A 27,612-nucleotide genomic window follows, 5' to 3' on the forward strand; every position below is an offset into this window, starting at 1 on the left:
GTCACTCCTCCTTGCATCGTTGTCATCGGTGGATGCGACGAGCTATCCACTGCCCATCAGTGTACGGCTACCCAGTGAGGCCAAAGGGAGCAAGATACACTAGAAGGTGTGTATGGATGTGGTAAGATTGTGTCGGAGAGGGGAGAGCGCTGTATGCGTTGGGGAGAAAGAAACGAGAGAAGGCGGAAGAGATAGAGAGGTTTTTGCCGGTGGAGATATGAGGGAGGGGGTGAAAGACCTGCGCACAAATGACCGAGAGATCGACGAGAGGCTCCTATTCCGGTGGTGGTGGTGATAGCGGTCTGCGCGTGGGAGCGGGGGGAGGGGGCTGGTCTAGCTCGGTCCGCTACAGCCACTGACCTTTGCTTTTTTTTGCTTCCGCAGTTACTATCGCCATCCCCCGTTGGAAGAATGGGAAAAGGAGGAGAGCAGAAGGGTGAATGTATGACTGTGTACGCTGGTTATGCCTCAGGCTCAGGCACGTTCCTTCACACGCACACAGACTGCGCCATACACTCAGAAGAGAGGGCGAGAGGGCGCGATCGCGGTCGCGGTTGTGAGAGCGCACCAGAAGGGCGCTCTCACAGGCTCCGTAGCAACACCAGCGCAGTGGACGGTGCGCAAGGTGGCACTTTCACCTTGCCCTGAGAATAGTTTCAACACTCTCCCTTCCGAGGCAGTTTGCGAACTTGCTGGCACCCACGAGTAGGCCAGAACTCCAGCTGTGAATGGAAAGACAGAGGAAACGCACAGAGGTGCGCGCGTCCTGGAAGCGGTTGTTGTGAGGTGAGCAGAAAAGAAAGATGGCAGGAGGAGAGCGACGCAGTGGTGCGTGAAGCATTTCGAAACACAAAGAGAGACAAGAGGAAGAAGAAGAAAAGAGATGAATGAAGAGACTGAAGAGGGGCAGCGAAGTGGTGATGGCACCAAAAAAAACAGAGACTCAAAACACTGGCTGTGAGCCCCGGAGAGACGACGAGAGAGAGAAGAGGACGAGTAGGAGAGGAGAGGGGGGCGAGGCGGCTGCCCCTTCTCTCTCTCTGCAGCGAGGAGTCAACGTCCGCGCATGCGAGCCGTCAGTGGTAATACGCGCTTTCTCGCACCGCAGGTGCCACCACTTACGTGGCGCTCTCTTTTTCGTTCGATTTTTCGCTTCGCTTCTCCACTCCCTCGTGCCCCCTGTGAAGCCTTGCATAAGCCGCTTCAAAGCCCCCCTCCCCATCTCGCCCTCATCAACGACGCTCATGCTACCCTACAGGCGGTGACTGAAGAGGGGAGAGGAGAAGCGACAGGAGTCAATGCGGATGCGGAGGGAGGAGCAAAGAGGGAAAAGAAAGGAAAGGCGCACGGTAGTGTAGCACGCAGCCTGCGGGTGCCTCATCACCGCACAGGAGTGAAGCGCGTCCGTTCTCTCTTCTCCAGCCCTGCGCACCCAGTACTACGCACCTACGTGTGTACGTGTTGCGATTCGGGCGTGCAACGTGTACACACACACACGCACATCCACATCTCGCTCACTCACGGTGGATGCAGTCTCAAGGCTCAAATCAACCTACGATGCAACTTCGCTTCTTAACCGCCCATCAGCAAGTCCGTGAACCGACAACGTATTTCACGCCCCTGCACTCTTGGGGGCGCATTACAAACAGCCACGCACAAGGCGTTAACACACACACACACATACGCGCACAAGCACTCACAAGTTCAAGATAGACTCTTGAGCAGCTCACTGAGCTTTTCCGCCTCTTCGCGTTGGCGCCGCACCTCGGCCTCGTCCGCGACGGCGTGTAGCTTGCCGATGATCTCTCGCTTCACGCGCATGAGCTGATACGCCGGCAGCTCCTTGGACGTGTCGCACTCCATCAAGTTGAGCACCTCGCGCGCGTTTTCCTTCATTGAGTGCTCCTTCGCCCCCACCGCTGGCGGCAGCAGGGCACCACAGATAACGCTAAAGTACACTGTGACTCCGAAAATCACGCCAATCAACGAGTTTGTCGCAATGCTGTTCCTCTCCAGAAAGCGGTCCAGCTGTACCTTACGTCGATAGTACCAGTGATGACGGCGCAGGGCGGGATCTAGAAAGTACCAGAAAGTGTAGGTGGCCCACTTGAAAGTGGCGGTGGTGTGGTGGCCAGTGTCCGGGATGCGGGACCGCAGCAGCACAGATGGCGAGAACATTATGCGCGTGCACCTTTTTGTGTGTTCGGCCTCCGCTCAAAAGCGCGCACGTGCACCGCACCACATGCACGGACAACTCTTCGTGTGTGCGCGCGCGCCTGGGTGCTTTATGAAGATGCACGGAGCGCACGCGGCAGAAATAAAAAAGATGGAGCGAAAGAGGGAGGGGGAGAGAGACCGGCACACCCCAAGCAGACACAAAGCAGCCGCAGTCTTTTCCAGTCTCTCTCTCTCTGCTTGGGGACGTGGGCTTGAGGGCTCCTCTAACGTACCCCTCCCCGCACCCCGCAGTCGGCGCAACTCGGGATGTTATGGCTTTTGCGGTGGTGCTCCGGCGCGAGTCGTTCTAAGACTCCGGCCAGTGCCCTCTTGTCGCGTATGCCCAGACAAAGTGGCCACCCTGTGCCTGCGAAGATGTGAAATGGCGAACTGCAGCGATGACAATGATGATTACGGCGGGCCGACGGTGCGAAACGAGCGGAGAACCGAAGAAGAGAAATGAAAGAAGAAGGCAACGACAGACGGTGCTGCGAGTATGGAAGAGGCGAACGCGACGCGCGACAGCACATGCGTAGAGACCACGCTCCAAGCAAACAAGGCACAAACGCGCCAGAGAGGCAGGGAAAGTCCTGCTGCCTGCAAGCCTCAGTCCACCAAGATACTCTTTGAGGGAAAAAGAGTGCGTGCGTGCGTGGGGATGGGGAGTGATTAGGCAACCATACGACCAGGCACAAAGTACGAACCGAGAGAACACAGCGAATAAATAAAAACGCGATCGCAGAAGAGGACGCCTCTCGCGCCTTACGGCTTGTGGTGGCGCAGGAAGTCAACCAGAAGCTGCACACCGAAGCCGGTCACACCAGCTGGCTCGTAGCCCTTGGGCTTGTCCCCGACATCCGCCACGCCGGCAATATCGAGGTGCGCCCACTGCACCTCCGGCTCTACAAAGCTGGTGAGGAACGCGGCGGCGGTACAGGAGCCGGCCTGCCGCCCGGGAGCAGTGTTGATCAAGTCGGCAATGCCGCCCTTCATCATGTCCTTGTGCTCGTCACCAATGGGCATCGGCCACAGCTCCTCTCCGCACCGAGTGCCGGTGGACATGAGTGAATTCGCCAGCGTCATGGAGGGAGAGAACAACCCGGCGCGGCGGGAACCGAGACTAACAACAACGGCACCAGTGAGCGTGGCAAGGTCGATAATGCGGGTAGGCTTCTTCTCCAGCGGCGCGTACTTTTGCACGTACGTCAGCACATCGGCAAGTACCAGGCGGCCCTCAGCGTCCGTGTTGAGCACCTCCACCGTGAGCCCCTTGAGGCTAGTAATGATGGAAGAGGGATGGTAGCTGTCGGGCCCGATCGCGTTCTCCACGAGTCCCACTGCAGCCACAACGTTGATCGGCAACTGCAGCTTCGCGATTGCCTTGAGTGTGGAGAGCGCAGTGGCCGCCCCCATCATATCGGTGTGCATCGTCTCCATCGAAGTATAGGGCTTGACGTTCAGACCGCCGCAGTCGAACGTTACACCCTTGCCAACGAGGGCCGTCGTCGCGCTTGAGCGGCCGTTGCCGACGTACTCCAGCACCATCAAGTACGGCTCATAGCGGGAGCCACGGCCGACGTTGTACATGAGGTGCAAGCCTGCCTCCTCGAGCTGCTGTCCGCGCAGCACCTTGCGTACCTTGATGCCCTCTGGTATTATGTACTTCTTCGCCCACTCCACGTAGAACTCCGGCACGCCTTCGTCCTCGCGCAGATTGCCGAGGTTGCGAGCGTCGTTGACGCAATGTCCAATCACCTCGCCGGTGCGCACCGCCTGGGCATTGCTCGACGCCACCACAAGCTCCATTGGCGGCTGTGGAGTGCTGGCGGGATTAGCCTGCGATTCCACTCGTCTCGCGCGAGTGCTGCGCTTCTCTGAACCATCCGCGGCGGCAAGGATGCTCGATTTCAGGCGGTCGTACTGGTATGCCCCTGTCACGGCAAAGGTGGCAGTTTTCTCCACCACTTCCTGGCTCTGCAGTCGCTGCGGCGGGTGGTACGGGTCCGTCATGGTGAAGATATCCTGCTTCGGTGGGTGTAGCGACACCCACGCGGCTCTGCACATCTTAGCTTTGCGCACGGCAGCTGTGACCGCGAGGCGGTAATCCCGCACTGTGCATTGAGCCCCCATGCCCGCCACGAGCTCAGCAGGCTTTTCCGCAGCACCCGACGCCGCCGCAGCGCGCCTGGTGCCGGGTGCCTTTCGGCCTTTCTTCGCCACAGTGTTCGCCACTGAGGAAGGATCCTGCGCGGTACCCCAGACAGCCTGAAAGTCCACCTCTCCTGCCTTGCCGGTAAAGCCTGGTGGAACAGCGGCGGCAGCATCACCAGTCGATGCCGCGCATTCGGCGGCGGTGAGAAAGTGCACGTGGACACCGCGACCTTTGGCAAGTTTGCCCCTATTCGCCGCCAATTTGGTCGTGGGGCATACCGACAGCGACTTTGGGAGTGGGCCGCGAGACAGCACGCGACGAAGCATTGGCGGCTGAGACACGCACAGAGTCAACCGGGAAGCAAAGTAGAGGCTGGGAGAGAGGGGAAGGAGAGGAAGGCAAAGGGGAGAGGCGTGGCCCCAAAGTGAATGCAAAACAGAGAGAGAGACAGAGAGAAGGCCCACACTTAAAACGCTTATGGAAGTTGGATTCACCACAGGCAGCACCAACAGCCGGAGCGAGGAAGAAAGAGAGAGAGAGAGGGCAGTGGAGACGGTGCGATTGGTGGGTAGGTGTGCGTGACGCTGGAGAGAGAAGGGCGAGGGGAGAGGAATGGAAAGGAGGAGGAAGAGAGTGTGCGAAAGTGCGAAGAGAGAGCGAGACAACTGTGCGGATGTGAATGGGACGGAGAGGGCGACAGCGGCAGGTGGGGAAGGGGGAGGAGGATAGAGCGATGTGCGTCAACGAGTCTATGAATGAGTACTGTATACCTGTGGTATGCACGCGTCGCTATGAGACTACAGAGCTGTGGAGAGTACATGAACGAGGGGAAGTAGAGGGGGGGTGTTGTCGCTGAGATCAGCCTCACCTTCGTTCTTTCTCACCAGCAGCCGCTCTGGTAGGCTAGTCTATGCGAAAGGGAGAGGGGGAAGGGGGGGGGGGGTAATGGAGGACTGCAGGCATATGCGCATGTGTGTGCGTTTTTTGTATGTGGATGCGTCTGCGTGCGGCAGTTTGCTTTGCTTAAAGATGCACGTGTACTTTCAAACGAGAGCGAGAGGCACAGGATGAGGAAGGAGGACGTTGAAGGCAACAGGGGTGTTGGTCGACGCGGCGTCGAGTGCCCCTGCGTTTTCTTTGTGCAGTTTATCTGCGTTTGTCTATACAAAATAGACTGTGTGCATTCAATGTGGGGAAGGAGGAAGAACTGACCGAGTGACTAGGACGATGAAAGAGGAGACAGTGAGAGAGCGAGAGAGATTGTGTGTGGGGGGTGTAAAAGGGAGGAAAGATAATCATGATAATGATGCTGATGATGATCGGTCAGCGACTGCATCCCCTGCTACTCACCTTCACGCCGATGGTGACGTCACTGGAGGCGCTGAGGAGATGAACGGCGGCGTGGCGCGCACGCACAATCCTACATGTATAGCACATATCGATAAATCTTCTCGGTCTTCTCCTGTTTGTTCGCTGTTGACTGCCCTCTATCAGAGAGAGAACGAGAGGGCGAAAACTGCGGTGCGAGACAAAATAAAAACAAAAAGGCGAATGTGTATGCACAACAATGAGGCAGCGCGGGTGATAAATTCGCGTGAGTACCGGTGCTCGAACCAGGTCAGCACGCGCACAATCTAGAGTCGAAAACAAGAAACGACACCTGACATCGACACGAGAGAGAGAGAGAGAGAGAGAGAGAGTGACAGTGACAGTGGCACAGGGGATTGGTGCAGCTTGGCCTTCCTGCTGCACGTGTGTGGGACATGTATGGCCCACAAGGTAGGCGGTGTCTGTCCCAGTAAGACAGAGAAAGAGAAGCAACGCAAGCCGAAAGAAACCGTTCCCGTACATACATACATGCTCGTAGGCGCAATAACAACGGCGCTGAGACGCCGTTAAGGGGGGGTCTCTATCTGGTTAGCTGCTGTTGAAGTAAAATCCGCGATGAAAGACGCCGCCGTAGCGGTATCCCAGCAGTTTCCCGCTACCCAAGCAGCTGCCTCCCTGCGCTCCTCTTCCACCGTACAGAGCTCCGTCGTCGCCCTCAAAAATCGGCACGAACACACGCGCCGTCACGTAGACGGGCTGACTTTCCATGAGCGTCACGTGGATGTATTTGCCTGGCTGATATACGTAGGTGTGCGCACCGTCCCGATCACCGAGAATGGGGCTAACATGGTCCTCTCTCTTTCCTCCTTGCCGCTGGCGAGAACCGCAGGTGTCATTGCTCATCGGTACTGCGCACGCCGGCGGGTTCACGTCACACAGCACCGGTTCGGTGTCGTTCAGCGTGTAGACGATGCGGCTGTTTGCTGGCGGGTCGTCAAAAGCCAGCTTCATCTCGTTGCACGACACACAAAGCACCGGCGGCGGAAGGAGCTGCTCAGGATGGATGTTGTACTGCTCCATCCGCCGGCGACTAAGCTTGCCATGCTCGAGGGCCCCTCGGCTGCAGTCGTAGATGGTTGGTACGCTGCGCACGCGATCTGCCGTGTCAGCGCCGGAGCCGCCACTGAACCGTGCCGCTGCTGCATCGCTGCTCATTACCGTCCACGCATGCACAGTAGCAACGTTCTCCGTCAGCGCAATGGGATTTCCGTCGTAAAAACACGCGCGCTGCCCACTAAACTTTACCTTTCGCCGAGACTCGTTCACAAAGACAAGTTCGTAGAGTGTCTGCGTCTGTGGCGGGTTGTGTGATTCGTCAAAGTACAAAATCGCATCCGTGGCGCGTAGCCGCATGGACGGCGTCGGCACCTGCGGGTCAAAGTACGACAGCCCAGCAGATCGCACCTGCAGCACGGCGCGAGAGATAGAGCTCACTCTTCCACCGGGCACCCATGAGGACGCCGAAATAACAGTAGAGTCCTTGCCTGGTGACGCAGCGGCAGCGTGCACGGCGATGGCCTGCACAATCACCTGGCGGCGCTGCGAAGGAAGCAGCGACGGTGGCGGCAGACTCACCTTGAACGGAGCCGTGTAGAGCAGGGTGGGGTAGCTTCCGTCAACGCTGTACCGCAGCTGATCGGGTGTTGTGCTCAGTTCGTGTGGTGTGATGATGATCTCCGTGGACGTGGTGACCTCACCCCCGCTGGGGGAGATGACCGGCGGCAGCGGCACGCCACCGGTGGTGGCCGCTGAGGGTGCCACCGTGGCAGAAAAAGAAGTCTGTCTATGCGCAGATGGGTCTACGTGCGCGGCCTGTTGAAAGGCATCCTCACTGGGGTGTGCCCGTTCCGCCTGTCGCCGCGCAATATTGATATCGATCGCCTTTGTGGGATTGCCTGCTGCGCTACCGGCCGCATACGTGAGCAGAGGCACATTCGCCGGCGACGGGGGTGGTTTTCGCTCATTGGATGGGGCCATCCCAGTCACCACGTACACGAACTGGTGCACGGCGCCAACCACCTCCTTCACTGGATGCACCGTATGGGCCTGGATAACGTACACACCTGCCTCGCAGAACTCCAGTGGCGCCGTGTAGAGAAGATAGTCCTGGTGGTAGTAGCCGTCGTTGCCCAGGATTTGCTGACTGCTGTGGTCGGACGGCAGACTGTCGCGCAGTCGGTTGACGGTTAGCAGAATGTCACACACATCCATGTACACCTGCTCGGCACGGACACGCAAGTGAACGACTAGAGGCGCGGGGAAGCTCCAGGCACTGGTCGGCGACGGCGTCGCCTCCAGCTCCTCTGCAGTGCAACGTTGAAACCCATGGTACAATACCGTCGCAGTGCTGCCGCACGGAGCAGCCAGGTTCAAGGCAGGACTCGCGCCCTCAGTGTCCCACGTATCACTACTTGCGATCTGCTTCTGCTGATCATAAGTGGCGGACTTGAGATTGCGACGACGCTGATGGCGAAACAAAAATACGGTGAGGCAGACGACCGCGACCAGCAACACGCCGCAGGACACCCAAATAGCGATTGCGACGCCCCTGGGCCCTATCGCCATTCTCAAGAGGGGTCTCGCCCTTCGGGGTTGCTCGGTTTACTGTGAGGTGTGGCACCGTGGCGCTGGCGTACGATCAATCAGCCCGCTGCTATGTCACGGAGTCTACACCCTACTGTGAAGTCAATATCGGTGCGTGGGTCAAGGTAGGATCACTTATGTGCGTGCGACTTTGAGCGAGTTCTTCTTCCAGCGCTGATGACCCTTTTATATTTTGCTCCTCTATGCGCTGTATTTCTCTCGGTGTATCATGCCCTACAGCAGGCCTGGTCTAGAAGAATCTAACGCACGCGCACGGACACACACACACACACACGCATACACATACACTTCGAGGCTGCGGTGACGTGCGTGCGTGCGTATCTGTGTCGATCGTGTGTGCGAAGTGCCCCAGTTCACGACCGCCACCAGGGTGACTTTGTCTCTGCCGCGAACGTTTCCTTTCGTGCCTCCCTGGTCAGCCCAAGATGGCTACACTCGAACAGCGTGCGAGGACACACTAAGGCGGAGAGAAAATGGGGAAAGGGGCGCAGCTCTATAAGCGCGTAGGCGTGGGCGTAGTGGCGCGCGTCTTACCTCCTTTCCGACCTCGCGCTCCCTCTTTGCCCTCAGTTGAAAATCGAAGCCGTTGTATGACTGTCGAGACACGCACAAAGACAACAGCAGATGCGCCCAGGAGGGAAGAAGCAGCTGCCTGTCAGTCAGCAACAACCTGAGACAAGGGAAAAGAATAAAGAGACCTGGCACGCACAGGCACACACCTACGCAGATCTACACTCAAGAAAGAAGTCAAGCTCACGCTGGATCGCGCACCAACGTGAAGTCTGAGATGCACCTTTGAGTCTAACGTGCAGATGCCTGTCTATGTATATGTATGTATGAGCCCGCCCACCTAGGTGCGTGTGCGTGAACGGGTATATGTGCGTGTGTGTGTGTGCATGTGCCTACCCCAACGCAAGTGCATGTACCTACTATTCTGGCGAGGGAACGATATGGGGAGGGGGTAAGGTACCGAGCTTGCAGCCAGCACAGAGCAGTAGGCGGAGGGAGAGAGAAAGGAGAAAGAAATGGAATGGGGAGAGACATGAGCTGGAGCTCATACACATTCGCGTGCATAAGAGCGTTGTCAGGCAGTGTGACCTTAGTGAGCAAGATGGAGGTAGAGAGCGGAAGTGATGAGCAGAAATAAGCAGCAGCGGCATCTTGCAGACCTCCTGAGGATACAGTCGATCCACCTCTCTTGTCTTCCCGACGATGCTCCACGCCTTGGTGGTGCAGAAATGGGGGAAGCGGAAAAAGCTCTCGAGTGTGCGCGTGCTACGCCATGATCTGTTTTGCCAAGACGCACCGTTGCGGTTTCAGCTCACTGGCCGTCAACAGAGAGTGGCTGCCACTTCCGGCTGCGGACTTAACAATGGTGCCCCTCTCACTCCCTTTCGCTACGCCGTTTCGCTGCGGCTCTGGAGGAGAGGAGGCTGAGCCTCAGTCGAGTTTGAGTCTTAAAGCATAAATGTTTCACGCGTGCGTGCATCATGCCTATGCGTGACTGTGTACTCGCCTAAGGGTTTTTTGGGAAGGGGGGACGAAAGAGATGTAAAAGCTCGAACACAAGCACAGACGAACAAAGTGCGCCCGTAGTGCAGCCACTACATCGCGAAGTGTGTGACAGTATGCCGCGCAGTCACGAAGTAAGCAGAAGAGGCGAGAAGACAAACAAAAAAAGAAACGCTTTTTTATCTTTCCGAGTTTTCTCTGCCGCACACCGGCATGGCGGCATTCGAGTAAGGGCAGAGCCAAACCAGCAAAGACACAGCAAACGAAGGACTGGAGCCCGCCACGCATTGCACGATAATGAAACCTTTTTCAGGCACCGGCATACCTCTTGGTCGACCGACGCGCGCGTGCACGCCTCAGCAGCGCCTTCGCTGCCGCCACTCGCATGGCCTCCTCAGCAGCGAAAGTGCTTGCCTCGACCTCGGCTTCTTGGTCGCAACGGTCGCCGACATCGCTCCTACCCGCAGCGCCAGCCCCACCTTCCCCCCGCTCGTGAGATGTCGAGTTCTTCGCCGCACTGCCGAGTGTGCTGAACGCCTGCCAGCGCCGCTCCTCCTCCATCGGTGTCGTGTTCGAGTGGAAGGGGTGGAGTAGCAGCAGACGACGCTTGCGGATTGAGATTACCTTCTCCTGTAGTGCCAACTTTTCAATCTGGCCACGCACGGCAGAGGAGAGGCCTATGTGGCTAGACACCAACGTGACACGCTCTTTCTCTTTGCTTCTGTAGAGGCCATCCGCCATACACGTGCACACGGCGTCGTAGATCAGTACTCGTGCAATGGAAGAGGGAAACATGGTAGCGGAGACGAAGGACATGATCGACTCCATCGCAACCGCGTCCTCCTCCAACTCTTCGGCGCGACTGCGCACAGCCTCTGCCGCGGCATCAGAGCCGAGGCGAGCCAGTACACCGTCGCCCTTACGATCGTTAGCGGCGGCCCTCATCAAACGGCTACAGCGCCAGTCCCAGCGATCCTCTCTCGCGTGTCGCACTTCTCTGTGCTCGTCCTGTAGCGGCGGCAGCGAAGACGTACAATCGTCTGCGTGGATGGTCGCCGCCGTAGTGTCGGCACTGCTGCCATCGATGTTGCTGTGCATCATCAGCGCCAACATCGCCTGCTTCTCCGCCTCGTCCTCATCCATCGTGGCAGAATCGTTGTTGCCGCTGCCGTAGCGACCCACCGGGATGGCATCGACAAACTGCAAGAGCTCCAGCTTGGTCAAGTTGTCCTGAGACACCTTCGACGGAAGAAGAAGCTCGACGAGGCCGCGGATGTAGCGCCCCTTGCTTAGCATGAGGCTGTGCCCGGTGGCGCACAGCAAAATCGTCTTGACGTAGACATACGGCATGTTGTACAGGCCCAAATTGGCACTGTACTTGGAGCCGTAGAGCATCTCCACTAGAAAGGCGCACCCCACCACCGGAGTGTAGCGGCTACTGCGAGCCATTCGAGACAGCTTCAGCATCAGGAACGAGGTGGAAGACTATGGAAGCCAACAGAAAAGGTGGGAGAAGGCAGGGGAGAGAGAAGCAAAGGCTGTCGCTCCGTCAGGTGCGAGCGAAAATCGGGCGAAGACCGAATCGGGTAGCCACGCGCGCACGTGAGCTGCACACGACCACACGACCACACATAAAAAAGAAAAAAAAAAACGCAAAGACAGAAGCGAAGAACCCAAAAAGATGCGCCGTTCACCCGAACAAAGATAAAACGATATCGGCCGAGAGATAAGGAGCGAGAGAGAGGGAGTGGGGAGGGGAGAGGGGGAGAGGGGGAGAGGGGGAGGGGGGCACCCGCCCGGAGACACGTCTCCTCTTCCTTGAGAATACCAGCGTACGTACGCGTGTGGTGCTTGATAGGATCAAAACTCTTGACTGCCTGTGTGTGTGTGTGTGGGTGTGTGGGTGTGGGTGTGTAGGTCTGTTGGTGGGGGGCAGAGAGTAGGAGGATGGATGAAAGCACAATAAATAAAGGAAAGGTTAAAGTGCGCGAACCATGAAGATTACATTCTGCACTCTTCAGTACGGCTGCTCGATGAGGTCGAAGGTGCGAGGAAGAAAGAGAAGTGAAGGAGGGAGGGAGGATAGTGCCAAGCAGGAGAGTGGAGAAGCAGAGGAGTAAAGACAAAGGCGAAAAAGAAGGTCAAAAGAGAAAAGACAAGTGTTTCCCTCGTCTGCGTGCGGAGGGAGGGGGAGGGGGGAGGGGAACATGCCATGTGTTAGGACGCTGCAAGGAGTTTTGGGTAAGCCCTAAAGACTCGATACAGTGCACTCTTCTTGTGCGCCGCGTCGTGCGGATGCATCTTTGCGTAGCGAACGGCTACAGAGTAGTCGGAGGGATGGTCAAGGTGAGGGGAGACAATATCGAAATACTCTTCCTGCCTTTCTCTCTCACTTCCCCCCTCCCTCCTCCTTCGCCCCGAGGTGTGTCAACAGTCGCCCACAAGCGCGCACGCCGCCCATGCGAAAAACATCTCTGCGGCTCTTCGCGTTTTTCTTGTCTGCCACGGCGCAGTACTCTACGCAGTATTCCTCTTTCGTTTCCCGTTCTCTTGTGTTTTATTCTGTTCCGCTGCATGGGTAAGCGGGGCAACCTTCCTCGAATGCAACACCGCGAGAATGCTCATTTATGGCTCCGCCTTGTTCCTCCCCAAGTGCGCTTTGTACTTAATGAGGAAAACGACCTCCCTCCTGCGTGGATGCCGCCAGTGACTGCAGTTAGCCCTGCCCTCTGTCCCTTCTTTGATGCTTTGAGTGAATGCACTTCTCTCGCAGCTTTCCATCGTTTCACCTTCCCCCATCGCGCTCCTCCCTTTCTCCGCTACCCTGCCACCGAGCGAGAATCGAAAGCAATCCACGCACAGACGTCGGCAAAGATAGTCGGTGCTACTTTTTGGGCGAGGCTCATGGAAAAGAGCGGTGTGCGCAGCGGCCACGCAGGCGAGAACCAAAGCAACGGCCAAGCGAACAGGCCGATAAAAGAGCCCTGCAACTGAAAACAGAAGAGGGAGGGCGAGAGAACTCGACGAAGGCACACCAACTACAACAACAGGACACCCTAGCAGGAGAACCACAGAGGAGAACAAGGGGCAAGCAGAAGGCAAAAAAAAATTTAATGAATAAATTGACGGAGAGAATCTGCGCAAGTAGAGAAACAAACAGAGGCGTGTGAGAGAGCGCGTGTGTGGTGTGTGTGCTAGAGAGGGCGGGCAGAGGTGGCGAAGGCCTCCCATACACGCACACGGCGATGAGAGCAATACCGACAACGGGAGTGGCACTCGTAGCCCCCTGCAGAGGGAAGCAAAACAACACGAAAAAAAAAAGGGCGGGGTAGGGGAGGGGGGCATCACCGAAGCAACAGCGAGACGCAGAGGCCAAGCGGAAGAAAGGAAAGACGATCAAGAGAGAGGGGGAGGAGACAGCAAGCGTGTTGGTCAAAGAACAAAGCAGACACCTGAGAGCTGAGAAAAAAAAAAAAAAAACACACAATGAAAAAGATATTCAGAAAAAGCAGCGGTACATGAGAAGTGAAATACACACAAAGAGTGGCAAAAGCGATGAAGACGGTGGTGGTGGTGGAATGGGGGACAAAAAGATCGAAGAAGACACCGTTACACCGAGGCCGCGAGCGGGTCAGCGCATTCGCCGCACTCGATCCAGCCTCCGGGCGCGCGTGCACCGAAGCCGTGCCTGCAGGAAGGGAGCGCACCCCGTGTACAAGAGCATCGCTAGGCGCATATGTCGCACCTGCGTGCTGACGAGGGCGCGCAGCCACCTGCCCTTCCAGCGCCCTGCCGCGCCGCGTGGGGGCATAAAGGGCATCCGGTGGTGCGGGACACTTACTCTGGAGGCCCCGGACAGCGGAAACCACAGTAGAGAAGGAGCCATAAGCCCACTGGGACCCGTTCTCAGAGGAAAGGCAAGCTAGAAGTAAAGCTGCCAGGGGGGAGCAATGGCATCACCGTCGTTGGAGAAAGACAGCGAGACCGCCCCCAATCTCGTCACACCGCCGCGTCCCCTGAAATGCGCACAGCGGTGAGCGAAAAGCGCCAACAGGGAAGGGGCAACGTGCTCCGCTTGCCACAGCAGCTGGTGCATACGCGCCTTACTGGCTAAGGGGGGGGGGAGAAGAGGTAAGGGTGGGAGGGGGCAAGAGCTCCTCGTTAGCATTCACTGTCCAAGGACCGCCTTCACCATAGCACCTGTCCGGAAGTAAAAACAGGGTAAAGAGAAGGAGGCACTCCAGCCGTCTGCCTCACAGAAATGACTGCTTTGTGACCCTGCTGCTGCTCGCATGTGGTCTACCAGTCACAACGATCCCTTTTCTTCTGCCTCCCCATCGGCGAAGCGTGGAGAGCTGGGGAAAAGAAGAAACGTGCGCTCACTGCTGGTTATGCGCTCTCGAGCAACGCGTTCTGCGGCGTACCCACGCCTTCCCCTAACCCACTTCACGCTCAAGTCACTTGTTCTTCTGTGGCACTACGGCCTAGAACCCCACAGTCAGCACCTTCGTGAGTTCTAGCCCGAGCTCAGTGGACTGGCATAGCTGTGGTAGTGAAGAACCCTGAGTCTGATAACGAGCAATCTCTCTTCCCAGGCTTCCCTGTGGTGGCCTCGTGGGCGAACGGGCCCAAGCGGGATGGTGCGGTGTGGGGCTGTCGTATCGCGTCGCCTAGTGCACCTGCGAATACGTAGGCCCACATGAAGAGCTCGCAGTCATCGCTGAAGCGCTGCTGAGCCATGCACTTGACAAAGTTCAGAGGCAGTTGTGTCGCGATTCTCGAGAAGGGCGTGCGTGCGTACCGGGGGACGATGAAAGACAAGGGCTGAGTCGAACATACGCAGTCATACCTTGTTGGAAGTACTATACCGGGTTAGGATACCGACTAGCCCATGATGCAGCGCATGCAAGGGGTGTGTGGCAGTCTCTCTCCGTAGGTGTTGGTTTGGTGTACAGCCGCCCAGGTCCGGTCTGCCGCAAGCGTGGCCAGTTGTGTGCACTTGCAGTGGAGTGGCGTTGACGTATAGTGTTAGCGAAGACCAATCCAGCTCGTGACTTGTCCTCTTCCCGTGTAACACGCCACCTCCTGTGAGCATCTCCCATTAGCCTGATCCTGTAGTGCCTCCCTCTCCGAGCCACCTGACGGGGAGCCTTGCCTTCGTTTTCTCTTGAGGGCTGTCGCTGCTGGTGCTGCTCCTCGCGCAGGCGTTCTCTTTGCTGTTCCTCAGCGCTGCCTCCGCGGGAGAAACCTCGGCAGCTGCCCCGACCTCGGCCACGCGATCCCTGTTGTCGCAGCCCTCTGGTGTAATTAACTGCCGCAGCTGTGGTACGGTTTGGCTTTGCCGCATGTTTGCCTTCAGATCCTTTGAACTGGCGATTCACCTTGTCAGTCAGGGCAGATGTCAGAGCGTTCAAGCTGCCTCGCCATCACGCCCACGCCTGCCATGCCCGCTTGGTTCCCTTGGGCGTTGTGGACGGGAAGATGTATCGGCCACCAAGCAATGCGTTGCCCTTCGGCTTCTGGTGAAGCCCTGTCACAGCGCTCTCCGCGCTGCCAATCAGGTCGTCACTTGCTGCCCTCACCTCAGCCTGTAAGAGAGATGCGTTGAGCCCACGTCACTTTGCGGAGAAAAGAGTGTACTGCAGCATGGCAACTCGCTCACCGCGGGAAGCCACCGTGCCCCCCTGTCCCAGAGGCTGGCCGCAAGCCAATGATGCGTTTTGATGGCATCATCAGTGCTGAAGTGGAGGATCCTGCGCATCAGTGCGTAGCTTGCCTCGTTCAGGTCATTTGAGAAGGGCACGCACTAGCTCAGCCTCACCGCCACGGGAGTCAAATGGCTTTGCCGGGCGAGACTCGCGGAACTCACCTCTCCTCCTCTAGCGCTCCGTGATCTGCAGGCTTTTCATGCGCTGCTGCTTCCTTCCTCTCAACGCGCCTCAGCCTTGATCGGCACCTGCATCCACGGGTAGACTAGTTACTAGTGCTTGCGCATACGTCTCTCCTCCATGAGGTACTTCACGCTTCTCATGCCTGCTTTGGGTTGCCTCGGCGCTGAGAGGGCCTCCAGAGTCGTCCTCCTTTTCTGCCATCAGTTCCACCGCTGTGTAATATTCCCCTTTACCTCTCAAGGACTGCGAGAGGCGACGCCTGCATTCGTCGGCTACCGACTCCGGTGTCCGGCATGTTTTCACTGTGGCACTCTGCGTTGGGTGACGACTCGTTGAGCTGGTGTGTCGTCTGTAAAGGAGGGGAGAAAGGAAGGAAACTGCAGCAGGCAAGGGGTTTGCACTGTAGGTGCAATGCTGTGTCAGTGAAGGTGAGGACAGACGCAAGAGGCCATGCAGATTCGAGGAGGTTTGCTGGATCACGCGACTCCATCTCGCAGCCCTATCCCGTAACCAAGAAAGAGGATGTTTTGCTCGGAAGCCTCTAATCAGCAGCCTGTAAAAAGCCCAGCAAAATGTGCCAGTGACCGCTGATCTCTTCTTCCCATCCACCGCAGAGATTAACAACTCAGAAGAGAAACACATGGGTAACCGGTACTTGCCGCCGCCTACGGCAGGCTCTCTTGCCCATGAGGTGCACAACTGTGTTTCTCTTTGACGCCTAGCTCTACGTGTATGCGGGTGAGCCTGTGTCGTCGTGTTCCAGTTTGACGCTGCCAAAGAGGAGAGCGACCACAGAGAAGCTCCGCCTCAGACGTGACACGCGACGGAGAGAAAGCTAAGAGACGGAGAATGCACATCGAGAAGCAGAAGAGGCGGAGGGACCGACCACGTGATGAACAACGCGAGCTACAAATCATAGGAAGAGAAATGCAGAAGTACAAAGGTAAAATAGCATAAGAGAGAGAGCAGCAGCAGCAGCAGCAGCAATGCTGCTCTGCATGTACGTGTGTACGTGTGGGGTAGGCGATGCACATGCAGTAGAGGACTCGCTTTAGATAACTGTATTAGGCTACTGTTCGGCGGTACCCAACGTCTTAATCGAGATTAAGCGGCTCGGTCGAGGGCGAAGACTTTTTGTCGCACTTGAGTCCAGCGGCTTTCTCGCAAAACTCTGCACCCGACGCCTGGTGCAGCGCCATCTCTGGCACATGGCTGCGAAATCGACTGCACCCTGGGGTGTCGGCAAAATCAATCACCGTTACTATCTCGCGGTAGTAGCCGACAATGCAATCGAGGAAGATGTCTGTCGTCGAGGAACAGAACTCCTGCGACGCAACCATGACCTCCTCGTACTGTTGATCAAAGACCTCCAGCTCTTTCGAGTACATATTTTCCCTGCTGTTGCGATTGGCGATAGCCTTCATGTAGCTCTTGCTCCCCGACAGGTCCTTGCCCTTCTTCGCAGCGGCGCTCTCCTGTCGCGATACTTTTTCTGCAGCCTTACTGAAGCGCCTCCTGCAACCCTCTGTCTTCTTCCCCTGTGAAAGAACGTGCTTCGTCGCCAGTAGCTGCACGCTCACTTCTTTCATGACTTTGATGCGAATTTCATTGCAGTACTTGGCGCATGCACGGGCCTTGAGGTCATTCATGGCGTCACAGAAGGTCTGAAAGCCATGGTAGGACTCATCAACGAACTCGAGGTCCACCTTGGTGCGATTGGCACGAGCCTGCTCGCCTTCCCCAGCTCGACTGTAGCGGCGCGAGCTTCCCCCACTGGCGCCGCTGTGCTTCAGGCAAGCCCACACGTTCGAGTAGCCTGTGCCAACATCGCGGAGGTCCTGTGGGGTGCACTCCATGCTGATGACGACACCAGAAATCTTCTTACTGAGCATACTGTACGACACCTTCAGCTTCTTCATGGTGCTGTAGCGATACTGGAACTCCGTGCTGACAGCCATGTTGTCTGCCTTGGAGTTGAGGACACCACTAATTTTGTTGCCCATCACTGCAGTCTTGTGTGCGTGTGTATGTGTGTGCGTGTGCGTTTGCCTGGATGAGCAGAGTAAGAAGGTGGGCGCCAGTAGCGGAGAAGAGTGGAAGCTAAACGAAGGCTTTTTTCCCCCAACATGTCCATTCTCTGCTATGCCACATCAGTTAAACGCCACGCCACGCCGGCCCATCACAGACCCACCGCGTGGGGCGAAGCAGCCGCTGACACGCGTTGCAGCAGTGCGCCGACCCAGGCATCCCAGCACGGCCTCTGCCCCAAGCTCTGCCCACCGCTCCGCAGGTCGCCCCGCCGCCGCCGTCATGCCGGCCCCCACCCGGCGCATCCCTCGGGGTGGCGCAGGCTCCCCACCAGCAGGCAGCGAGGGCCGGGTGAGGCGCGCTCGGGCCACGCCGACGCCGTGCCTGGCACATGGGTGGCACAAGCGTGTGCACTGTCGCGGGTCGCCCAGACGCAACGCCGCCCAGGACATGGCCACCGGCATCAGTAGCGACGAGGCGCTCTGGGCCCCCTGCGCCGCAGGCACGTGACCCTGTCACCACCAGAACTGGCCCGGCATCGGCAGGGATGGGGGAGCTGCATGGCTTCCCCCCACACACACACCGCGGGGACTGGACCCTGGTACCACGCGGAGGTCTCCCCCGCCGTCATGAGAGAGGCGAACAGAGTGAGATGCAAAGGATACAGCGAGGTGGAGTGGAATGAGGGCCGAGCAGGGAGAGAACGTAACCGAGAGACATGTTTGCTCTCCGAAAGATGAAGTGCGGGGTTTTCTACAGTCATCACCAATCTGGATGTCTGTGCCCATCCACATACATAGGGGTGTAAGGAGGGCGAGATAGCGAGAGAGAGAGAGGCTGCAGGGCCAGCGGCAAAGCAGCCACTGGCGTCAAAGAGAGAAGATCAGGGAAAGTGAACAGCAGCATACGCGAGACGTACGCGCATAGAGGATAGAAACGAAGAGGGAGTAGCTGCGAGTGAGTGAGTGTGTGTGTGTGTGCTCCAGATATTGAATATACAAGTCTGAATCTTCATGTAGTTAGGTGGAGGGACATACCAAGATGGCTACCGCGCGTTGAAGCGTTGGGTGGTCGCACATGTGTTTACTCTAGTCTCCTCCCTGATTTCGCTCACACAATGACGCTGGCTCGCCGCCACTCTGCGATACTCTCAAACGCGTGAAGAGTAGAGAGAAAAAGGGGGTCGGGGAATGGGATGAGCTGCATACGTGTACGAGTAGCCGCCACCGTACCGCACCTAGTAGAGTAGCAGCACAACAATGAAAAGAGGGCGGTGGTTGAGCAGACGCGGCGAGTCGAATGGGGTGATGCAAGCACCCTCACCGTGAGGCATCCTTGCACACTTGTGCTGCTTTCTTGATGCCTGTGTGTGTGTGTGTGTTTGGTTGCATGGTTGTCCGTCTCTCCCCTGTGTGCATCTCTGCTATATCTTTCCTCTTCTCTAGCGCTACAGGCACCTCTCAATGTCATCATCGGCCTTGCGGTCACAATGACGGGGAATAGGCGGCGACAAGAAGCGAGAAAGCAAAGGAGAGCAGTGCGGTGCGCAAGAGAGAAGCAACGAGTGCGCCCAAAAAGGGGGGGGCACTCTCGTAGAGAGAAAAAATAAACAAAAAGGAGGAGTGGGGTGAAGAGGGGTGAAGTACAATATAGCCCTAAGGGGGACAGAATAGTGGTGAGGGAGGGTACAAGAGGAGAAGGGAAGAAAGGAAAGCGGGGAAGCGTAGAAAGCAAGAGAGAGAAAAAAAGGGGGGTGGGGGTGGGAGTGCGTGCGCAACGTGGGTGGATGGGTGGGGAGGGAGGGGTGGGTGGTGCAAGGCAGGCCAACGAAGGCGGAGGCTGTGGCGTGGGGGAGAGAGAACGCGATAGATGAAGCACAAGCATACCGACGCACGCACGCAAGCGTGGCACGTGTCGACGACAGCAAAGAAGTGGGGTGGTCATGAACAAAGAGAGGCGCACACGTTCAGTCTCGCAGTGAGGGAGACGATGAGGCACGAGAAACGGAGACGCGAAAGGGAAGAGAAAAAAAGAAGGGGACGGAGCCACACACACACACACACACACACACGCACGCACGCGCAAAGACTCCGCTCATGCGCCCTCATACCCCGTCTCGCTGTCTCGGCAACAACAAACGCTACGCGGGGCTGCATGGCTGCACTTGTGAATCTTCCCATGCATCCGTGCCTAGCGCACGCGGCTGAGGCGTCGGTGCAGGGCTGTCCAATCCGCAGCTTCCCGAAAAATTGTGCGAGCTCGCCGATACCCCGCCGCCCTCGGAATAGAGTCCGTCGCCGCAGCATTGGTACGTAGCAGTCCCAGAGTCACCTGTCGGCCCCACTGCCGGGAAGAGTGCCAAGTTTGCGGGTGCAGTGTCGCGCTGAGAACGTTGTTTCAAGTCGCGTTGCTGCTGTGGCCGCGGGTGATGACCAAGTGTGGCATAACAATCGTCCATGCTGCTTACCGATGCCTCCTGAGACTGCATGTCTGTGCGACTGCTCACAGTGTCCTCGTCTGGTGGGGCAGAGGCGGTGCACAGCTCCGGAACCCCTCCTCCCGTAGCAGCAGAAATTCCGGTGGTCTTGCGCTTCTTCTTGTCGCAGAGTGTATGCTGCTGTATCACAGCATCAGCAACAACGGTCGATGCCGTCGACATGCGCGGAATCGTCTGCTGGGAGACATAGCTCTCGTCGACGTCAAGAGGAAACAACGAGATGGGCTCCAAGGGCAAGCGCGGCGTTTGCTTGAAGGCGCTGGTGACGCTGTCGTCGCCAAAGGGCTCCGTGGGTCGTGGCTGGTTGAGTTCATACTTGGCCGCTTGAGAAGCCAGCACCGCTGAGCAGCCTGATGACCGCCCCGACGGCCTCTCCTTGCGGCACTGAGACGGCGGCGCTAGCGCAAGGTGAGGTGCAGGAAGTGCAACAGTCGGCGTGCTTCCACCGCCACACGATGCGTGGCTGGGCCTGAGCTCGCGAGTCGCGCGTGCGGTGGTCGCATCATGAGCACCACCACGGCAGCCATCGGTCGTAGCCACCACCGTGACTGGTGCTGCTCTCATGATGGGCTTGGCCTCTTTTCCAGCGTCTGCAATCGTGCCCGGCGCTCTACATGAAACGGGGAGACTGATGGCAAACCGGTCGGCGTACTGTACCAGCGTGGCATCGCCGCGCCGCACGGCAGCAGGGAAAGACGGGGCGCGCAGTGGCGGTGACGAGTCCGGTTCCCCTACCGAGAACGCGCAACCTGTTGCCCTGCACATTTCTGTGGTGCCAGAGGCAGCTCTCAACGGCGTCTGGTTTGAGATGAGCTGACGCTGCGGCGTTCCATCCAGTGTGCAACAGTACCCATTGCTCTCGTCGCCGTCCTTGTCAAGAGCGCGCGCTGTCAGAGGTGCGCGCTCGGCGGACAGAGTCGAGTGGCGGCGGTTCTCGTAGTAGTTAGTGAAGTTGTGTGAAGAGCCGCCGCGACTGGACTTGGCAGGGGTTCCCTTGTCAGGTGTGGCGCCGCCGCCTCTCCTCACCGGGGTTACATTGCACCCGTTGAGCATGCTGACGGTTTGCGTCCTCAGTCGACTGTTAAGTCGATCCTCTGGCGCGACGCCGAGGCGCTCGCCGAGTTTCCCGCCGCTGTCCAGCATTTTCTCGATAGCCTCCACGCCGTGCGGGGCTAGGCAGCTGAGTACCTTCAGCATGTGTGACAGATACACCGTGTTCACGTCAAGGAAGTCATCCATCATGTGACCCGCCAGGTACAGCTGGCGTTGCATCAGCGACTCGAACTCTACGTCAAAGGTGCGCAGTTTCGCCTCGTAGGCTTCATCATGGCGCCGCATCTTCTCCGACTGTTTCACATAGAGCTTGCTCTCCGTCAAGGGCCGACCCATGCGGGCGTACTTGGACTCTTTTTTGCGAACAAGCTTCTGCGAGGCCACAGCCTTTTTGTGTGCCTTCTTCACCTCATTGCCAAGGTCGCGCGCCTTCTGTGCACTCTTCAGCACTTCCTGCAGCCGCGACAGCACCGCCTTATGCATGGAGCCATTATACAACAGGTACTGCTCGCCATTTTTGATGCTGTTCATCTCCGACGAGAAGAGCGTGGCCGCGCTCTGCAAGTCGGTCCCGTAGTTCCCGCGAATGAGGTTATTGAAGGAGATGTAGGACTGCTTCACTGTGCTGTGTGGGTTCGTGTTGTTGACGCACTGCGCAACTTCATGATAGCTGTGGCCAACGAGCGAGAGGCAGCTGGCCACCTCCCGCATTGCCTGAGTCGTGCGGGAGACGTACCCATCAAACTGCTTCAGTACCTTCGCGAGAAGCTTCACCCGCTCATAGCGCAGCGCAAAGTCGTAGTTGCTGCTGGCAGGCGACGGGCTCTTTGAAGTGAGCATGCCTTGACCAGTGCCTGTACGAGAGAGAAAAGTTTGGGTCGTATCGTGTGTAGATGCGAGCACACACACACAAAAAAAATGAACCCCTAAGTGACTCAACGGAGAGGGCAAGCGGAAACGAGAGCGAAGGCAACACCTGGCCCTTTCCTCTATCCTCGGTGTATGCCGAACTTGTCTTTGAGAAAAGAAAACGCGCACCACTGTCGCTCTCCCTCTTTTTTTCGATCTCCAGCTACGCGCACAAGCGAACAGAGCGACACGTCGGCGCTTACATGCCCCCTCCTCTGCCGTTGTCAATCCTGCACGGTGAAGCAGAAGAGCTACCTTGAAGAAGGCTCTAGTAGCACGATGGCGATGTGCGCAGGCACGCACGATCCTCACGTCGTCGAGAGACCGAGAGCGAGGGTGCAAAGTGGATATGAGAGGGTGACAAGGAGGTGAGGTTGGCAGCGTGGGTAGCCCCTGTGCGTAGCCAAGAGTAGGCAAGAGAGAGGAGGTAGGCCAATGCTGTGGTGGAGCGAGTGTGTGGATGGGGGTGAGGAAAAGCGAGATAGGAGAACGAGAGAGGAATAGACAGAAAAGGTACAAGAAAGAAGCGCACAAACGCCAATGAGGTGAACACACACACACACGCACACAAATGCGCGCACCGCTACGGACATGCGCACATGCTACTCGCATGTCGCATCAGCACTGGCTAAGAGAGACCACACCTACAGACACCGTAATAAACCAGCAGACCCATGACGTGACATGTCGCGAACAGAAAGAAACCGTCCACGTCCAGTGACGTGTTTGTGGCGGGGGTGCGTAGATGCTCCAAGCTTTACCTCCTCCAGCACCCAGTGCACAGTGGCGGGATCCACGAGGAGGACGGGCAAAACAAGCGGAATCTACCGATTGAATGAAGAGCGAAAAGCACAATTCAGATATAGCCTATCACACCGCTCTCGCCCACTTCACTGAATCGATAAGCTGCGCCATTCAGCTCCTTTTTCTTCTGCTGCACTGCTCAATAGACGGCTACATTACCAGTGCAGCCCAGGCGTGCTCGATAGCGCCTTTTCACTGATTTGCTCTACTTTGGGGGGATTGCCCTTGTGTATGGATCTTGATGACCCCCGGCCGCCTCACCGCGCATGGCATCCCAGGGTCCAGCACCGCCCCCCCCCCTCTCAGCGCGGGGAGGCCCAGCAGCCTGCCTTCAGGTAGACGGCTGTGCAGACTTGCGGTGTCGGCAGAAAGGCCTGAGCTGGCGCTCTGCCGAAGGTACTTGCGCTGATGATCTGATCCCGCAGCAGCTCACCACGAATCGCTGCCGATGATTCAACACGAATACGCATCCTCCTGTCAAAGACGCGCGGATTCAGGAAAGGGTGGCGTGCCCCCTGCGGTCACGGGCTCACTGCAACGGTCCCACCTGTCGAGGCACATGCGGGCACGCCATCCAGATGCGCCCCCTCCGTATCATCAGCGAAAATGACGGATGAAGACAGCGGGTCCCCCCCCCCCCCAGCAGCAGGGTCGTCCTGAAGCAGGCCCCATGGTGCAAAGGTGTGAGCACTGTGTGCACGCGCTGTCTCGCAGAGCTGGCATGGTGTGTCACGTCCAAGCAAAGTATCGAGAGGTCAGAGGAGCGAGAGTGATGGACAAACAAGGCAAGAGGAGATGCACACCAATGCACCCCAAAGTGCATATGTGCAGCATGTGCGGCATCTCCAGCCCCACACCGGGTGGGCTGATGTGGCAGCACACATCCCGGAGGCAGAACGAGAGCACCCCGAATCGCGCCATCGAGTCCTCCCAGCCTCCACCGTGGAGAGCCACCGCGCCGTATTACGGAATGAAGCCGCGTGAAGCAACTCAGGGCGAAGCATGGGCTGCAGGCCGGGTGCCGGGTCTTCCAGGGCCCTGACCTACAGCCGGTCGACTTCCTCCTTGGGCCCATCCGGCACGCGTCCAGGCCACCCCACCCCTCTCTGCCCAAGAGCAGGACCCCGGACGCAGTCCACTGAGATCAAGGCATGCAACCCACCTGAGTCCGCCTGGTGCCGATTGCGCAACACGTATGAGCGGAAGGGCCGAGGAAGAATGAGAAGAGCCCGCTAGACGCATGGCCGGAGTCGATGTCAGACAGCCTGCCCTACACGACCCAGATTTAGCTGCGGCGCAGCAGAGATATGAGTGAGCTGCGGCTGTAATGTGTCGAGTTGTCCACTCCTCCGTGGTGGAAGGGCGCGCTGAGCGCAAACGGAAACCGCTCATGTTTGACCTGTGCGTCGGCGCTGGTCGATGGCTGTGACTGTCCTCCCTCCGCTGAAAAGGAAGGGGGAAGTCGAAAATAATGAGCCGAAACGGAGCGCCTTTGCTTGTTTGCGTTAAGCGAGGAAAGAGAGCGCAACACGGAGGGGGGGGTGAAGAGCGAAGGAGGGTGATAAGCGAAGCAACGGAAGGAGAGAGGCGTGGTTGGGACGTTTGATAATGACAAAACATAAAACTACAAAAAAGGAAGAGGAAAAGCAACAACAACACAGACAACAACGACGAAGTCAGCCAGAACGGCCCCACACACAGGCAAAAGGCGAATGGGAGGGGGGAGAAAACAAGAAAAAAAGGAACTCGATCAGCGATGGGAATTTAAACGGCACTGTCGCTTCGTTGCCTACGTTTTTTTCCCCTATTGGCTTGTTTGGTTCCATTTTTCTTTTGCTCCTTTGCTAAGCCCCCACCCCATCCCATACCGCCTGCCTGGTCAATTTGACTCATGGTCGACTGCGTATACAAGCTATCGTATCTAAGGGACGTGCGGTCCACTTCATGGATGGCGGTAATGCACTGTTAGGTGGGGCACCCACAAATGCGTCTGCACACACTCGGAAGGAGGGGCATCGGTGCGCGACGACAGTGGCACCTTCAATCATGAATAATGTACCTCAATTTTATTCGCACAGCTGCGACGGCGGCAGCTCACGTCCCTCATCACGCCTGCATTGTTTTGGACAGGCTTATGTAGTATTTGGCGGAGTACGTCTGCAGACTATCGACGACTCGCGTGAGGACTTCAGTTCGCTTCTGAAGCAGCACACTGTAGGTGCTACTGAACGCCCTCTTACCAGCCTCCACCTGCGCCTTCAAGGCGTCGCGGTCGGCCACCTTGGAGGAAAATTTGCTGTTGCTATCGATGCCCTGGTTCTTCTTGGCCAACTTCAGCTCCAATTCATCGACTTCGAGGCGCTTTTTGTTGTATTTGGAGACGAGGTCGTCCTGTTTCAACTTTGACTTCTCGGCTGTCTTGAGCATTTCCTTGAACTCATCTATGATCATGGTGGCCTCGCGCGTCAAGTCGCTCATGTAGTTGGCAAAGGGGTATCCAGCGCTGCTGGGGGTAGCTTCAACGGAAGTGGGGCGTGGCTTGTTGTGGCCAGATGCGCCAACAGAAGCGTTGGCCATGTGCCGATCCACCGCCGTGCAGAATCTGTCGACCCTGTTGCGAGCGAGCTCGCTATCCTCCTCCTGTGAGAGCTCACGGAGGGAGATGGCCAGGGCCTCCATGGTGCTGTCCAAAACTTTCACGGCCGCTAGGTATTTCTTTACCGCGGCATCGTAGCTCGTGCACGCATGCTTGAGCTTTTTGATTAATACCGTCTTCTCATCCGCCGGTGATACCTTTAACATTTCCTCGAACAGGAGGGATTATGAAAGTGATGCTGCCTTGTTTTGCTGACTTTTCGGCTCTGCTAGACGAAGTTCCAGCGCTCGCTGCACGCGCCTAGACGCCTCTGCTTCCAAAGGGGCACAGACGCGAGGGAAATGAGAGAAAAAAGAGAGCGCAACGCGAAAGATACGAAAGTAGAAGACAAGAGGGAAAGAAGACAACTAACAGGTCGGAAAAAAAAAAACCGATGGCAATGAAGAGCGTGGAAAGCGGTTCAAAGTCTCAGTGAACGAAACGGGGGGGGAGGGAGCGGGGGGCACGTTTTGTGTGTGTGCCTCTCTACTTGTGTGGGGGAGAGGGGAGATGAGTGAGACGGTCTCTTCGGCAGCGGGTGATTTAAAGGGGAAGAGGAACAGTGAGGAAGAGAAAGGATAAAGCGCCTCCAGGGGGGGAGGGGGCGAAGTGGCGCAGAGAGAGGACGAGGGAAATCTTTTTTGTGTGCTTGCACGCGGTTGTGTATACGGTTGTGCGCTTAAGGGGGCGTGTGGAGATTGTGTGAGTGAAGGAAAGAAAACGCATCGGTGATGAGGGAAGGAGAAGGGGGGGTGCAGTGGGCGAGAGTTCATACGTGTCCTGATGAGAGAAGTGCAACAAGCAAGACCCAAGGTCACTTTGACGACCGTGGGTGAAGCTGCATCGGTGCACAGCATGAACGGTTTGACTACCCTTCCTATCCCTATGTGAGTCAGCCGCTTGCGGTGGTTCTCTACTAACAGGGGCTCACACCGCACCTCGCTACTCTCTTCAACGGGGGAAAGGAAATGGGCAAATGGGATTCGGGAGAGAGAGAGAGCGATGAGCACCTTTCCTGCCCTACCCTCTCCATCCTCTTCGGTGCGCTGATTCATACGCCCGCTTGCGTGTAGACTTAGAGCGGGCGGCGCAGTTTTTTCTCCTATGACGGTTGTGCATCGATCGTGTAGGTGGGCCTTGCCTCTTTGCTGCTGTTTAGGGATGTGGATGAAGGTGGAGAGAAGTGCACGCGGATGTGGATGACTGTGCAAGCTGACCTATAGTGAAAGAGAAAAGAAGCGAAAGAGCGAATGCGTGGAGACAAGATGCGAAGTTAACGGATAAGACAGGTCTCTCTCTTCTCTCTTCTGCTTTTTTCCGCCTCATACGCACATGCAGAGCCCAGTCGATGCATCAAAATATAACAAGACGAACAGGGGGAAAACATATAACGGCGTAGCGCAGCCACAAGTGGTACGCCTACGCAGACCAACACACACGCCCGTGTACAAAACTCGTCCATCACGAGGACACAAAACTGCGCACCTTTGCAACTCAGCCCAACAAACACAAAGCGAAAGAGGACAAGCGCCGAAAACAGAAAGAGGGGGAAGGGCGAAGGAGGACAAGAAGATGAAGAAAGAGAAGATGGAGAACACCGGCAAAGGCGCAGACGTACACTGTGGGGCATATGCAGAGGTACGAGTGGCTCCAATTGACAGGGCAGCACCCACGCGTTGGCCATCGTGATCAACGCCCCTATTCGCACGAGGAGGTGGGCAAAAACGAAGAAGGAAGACGCAGCAGCCGTGGGTACACACGTTAACACGTACAACATACACTTAAAGGCGACGCACTCCTGCAAATGTACATCAGAAGTGCAGACACCCACGAGCGCAGTAATACTCTCCATCGCGGCCGTTACCTATAAGGGAAGGGAAGAGGCGCGCGACCTTGAAAAAGAAGAAAACCGCGGTTCGAT

At 57.3% G+C, this 27,612-nt stretch overlaps 7 protein-coding genes across 7 annotated transcripts; all 7 read right to left on the reverse strand.

Annotated features, from left to right (window-relative positions):
• Positions 1-1,704: 1,704 nt before the first annotated feature.
• On the reverse strand, positions 1,705-2,178 carry LBRM_23_1020 (conserved hypothetical protein; the record flags this gene model as incomplete). Its single annotated transcript, XM_001565124.1, has 1 exon — positions 1,705-2,178. One exon carries the CDS (start codon positions 2,176-2,178, stop codon positions 1,705-1,707), a length of 474 nt encoding a protein of 157 aa, XP_001565174.1.
• An 801-nt stretch (positions 2,179-2,979) lies between these two features.
• Positions 2,980-4,347, reverse strand: LBRM_23_1030 (cytosolic leucyl aminopeptidase; the record flags this gene model as incomplete). Its single annotated transcript, XM_001565125.1, has 1 exon — positions 2,980-4,347. One exon carries the CDS (start codon positions 4,345-4,347, stop codon positions 2,980-2,982), a length of 1,368 nt encoding a protein of 455 aa, XP_001565175.1.
• Positions 4,348-6,286: 1,939 nt separating this feature from the next.
• LBRM_23_1040 (conserved hypothetical protein) lies at positions 6,287-8,323 on the reverse strand (the record flags this gene model as incomplete). Its single annotated transcript, XM_001565126.1, has 1 exon — positions 6,287-8,323. The coding sequence occupies one exon, from the start codon at positions 8,321-8,323 to the stop codon at positions 6,287-6,289; it is 2,037 nt and encodes a 678-aa protein (XP_001565176.1).
• A 1,860-nt stretch (positions 8,324-10,183) lies between these two features.
• LBRM_23_1050 (conserved hypothetical protein) lies at positions 10,184-11,341 on the reverse strand (the record flags this gene model as incomplete). Its single annotated transcript, XM_001565127.1, has 1 exon — positions 10,184-11,341. One exon carries the CDS (start codon positions 11,339-11,341, stop codon positions 10,184-10,186), a length of 1,158 nt encoding a protein of 385 aa, XP_001565177.1.
• Positions 11,342-16,859: 5,518 nt separating this feature from the next.
• On the reverse strand, positions 16,860-17,768 carry LBRM_23_1060 (hypothetical protein, unknown function; the record flags this gene model as incomplete). Its single annotated transcript, XM_001565128.1, has 1 exon — positions 16,860-17,768. One exon carries the CDS (start codon positions 17,766-17,768, stop codon positions 16,860-16,862), a length of 909 nt encoding a protein of 302 aa, XP_001565178.1.
• A 2,165-nt stretch (positions 17,769-19,933) lies between these two features.
• Positions 19,934-22,183, reverse strand: LBRM_23_1070 (conserved hypothetical protein; the record flags this gene model as incomplete). The annotated part of the gene is made up of 1 exon (XM_001565129.1): positions 19,934-22,183. The coding sequence occupies one exon, from the start codon at positions 22,181-22,183 to the stop codon at positions 19,934-19,936; it is 2,250 nt and encodes a 749-aa protein (XP_001565179.1).
• A 2,979-nt stretch (positions 22,184-25,162) lies between these two features.
• LBRM_23_1080 (hypothetical protein, unknown function) lies at positions 25,163-25,858 on the reverse strand (the record flags this gene model as incomplete). The annotated part of the gene is made up of 1 exon (XM_001565130.1): positions 25,163-25,858. The coding sequence occupies one exon, from the start codon at positions 25,856-25,858 to the stop codon at positions 25,163-25,165; it is 696 nt and encodes a 231-aa protein (XP_001565180.1).
• Positions 25,859-27,612: the final 1,754 nt, after the last annotated feature.

The sequence above is a fragment of the Leishmania braziliensis genome, chromosome 23, assembly GCF_000002845.2.
Source record: "Leishmania braziliensis MHOM/BR/75/M2904 complete genome, chromosome 23".
Classification (NCBI taxonomy): Eukaryota; Euglenozoa; class Kinetoplastea; order Trypanosomatida; family Trypanosomatidae; genus Leishmania; species Leishmania braziliensis.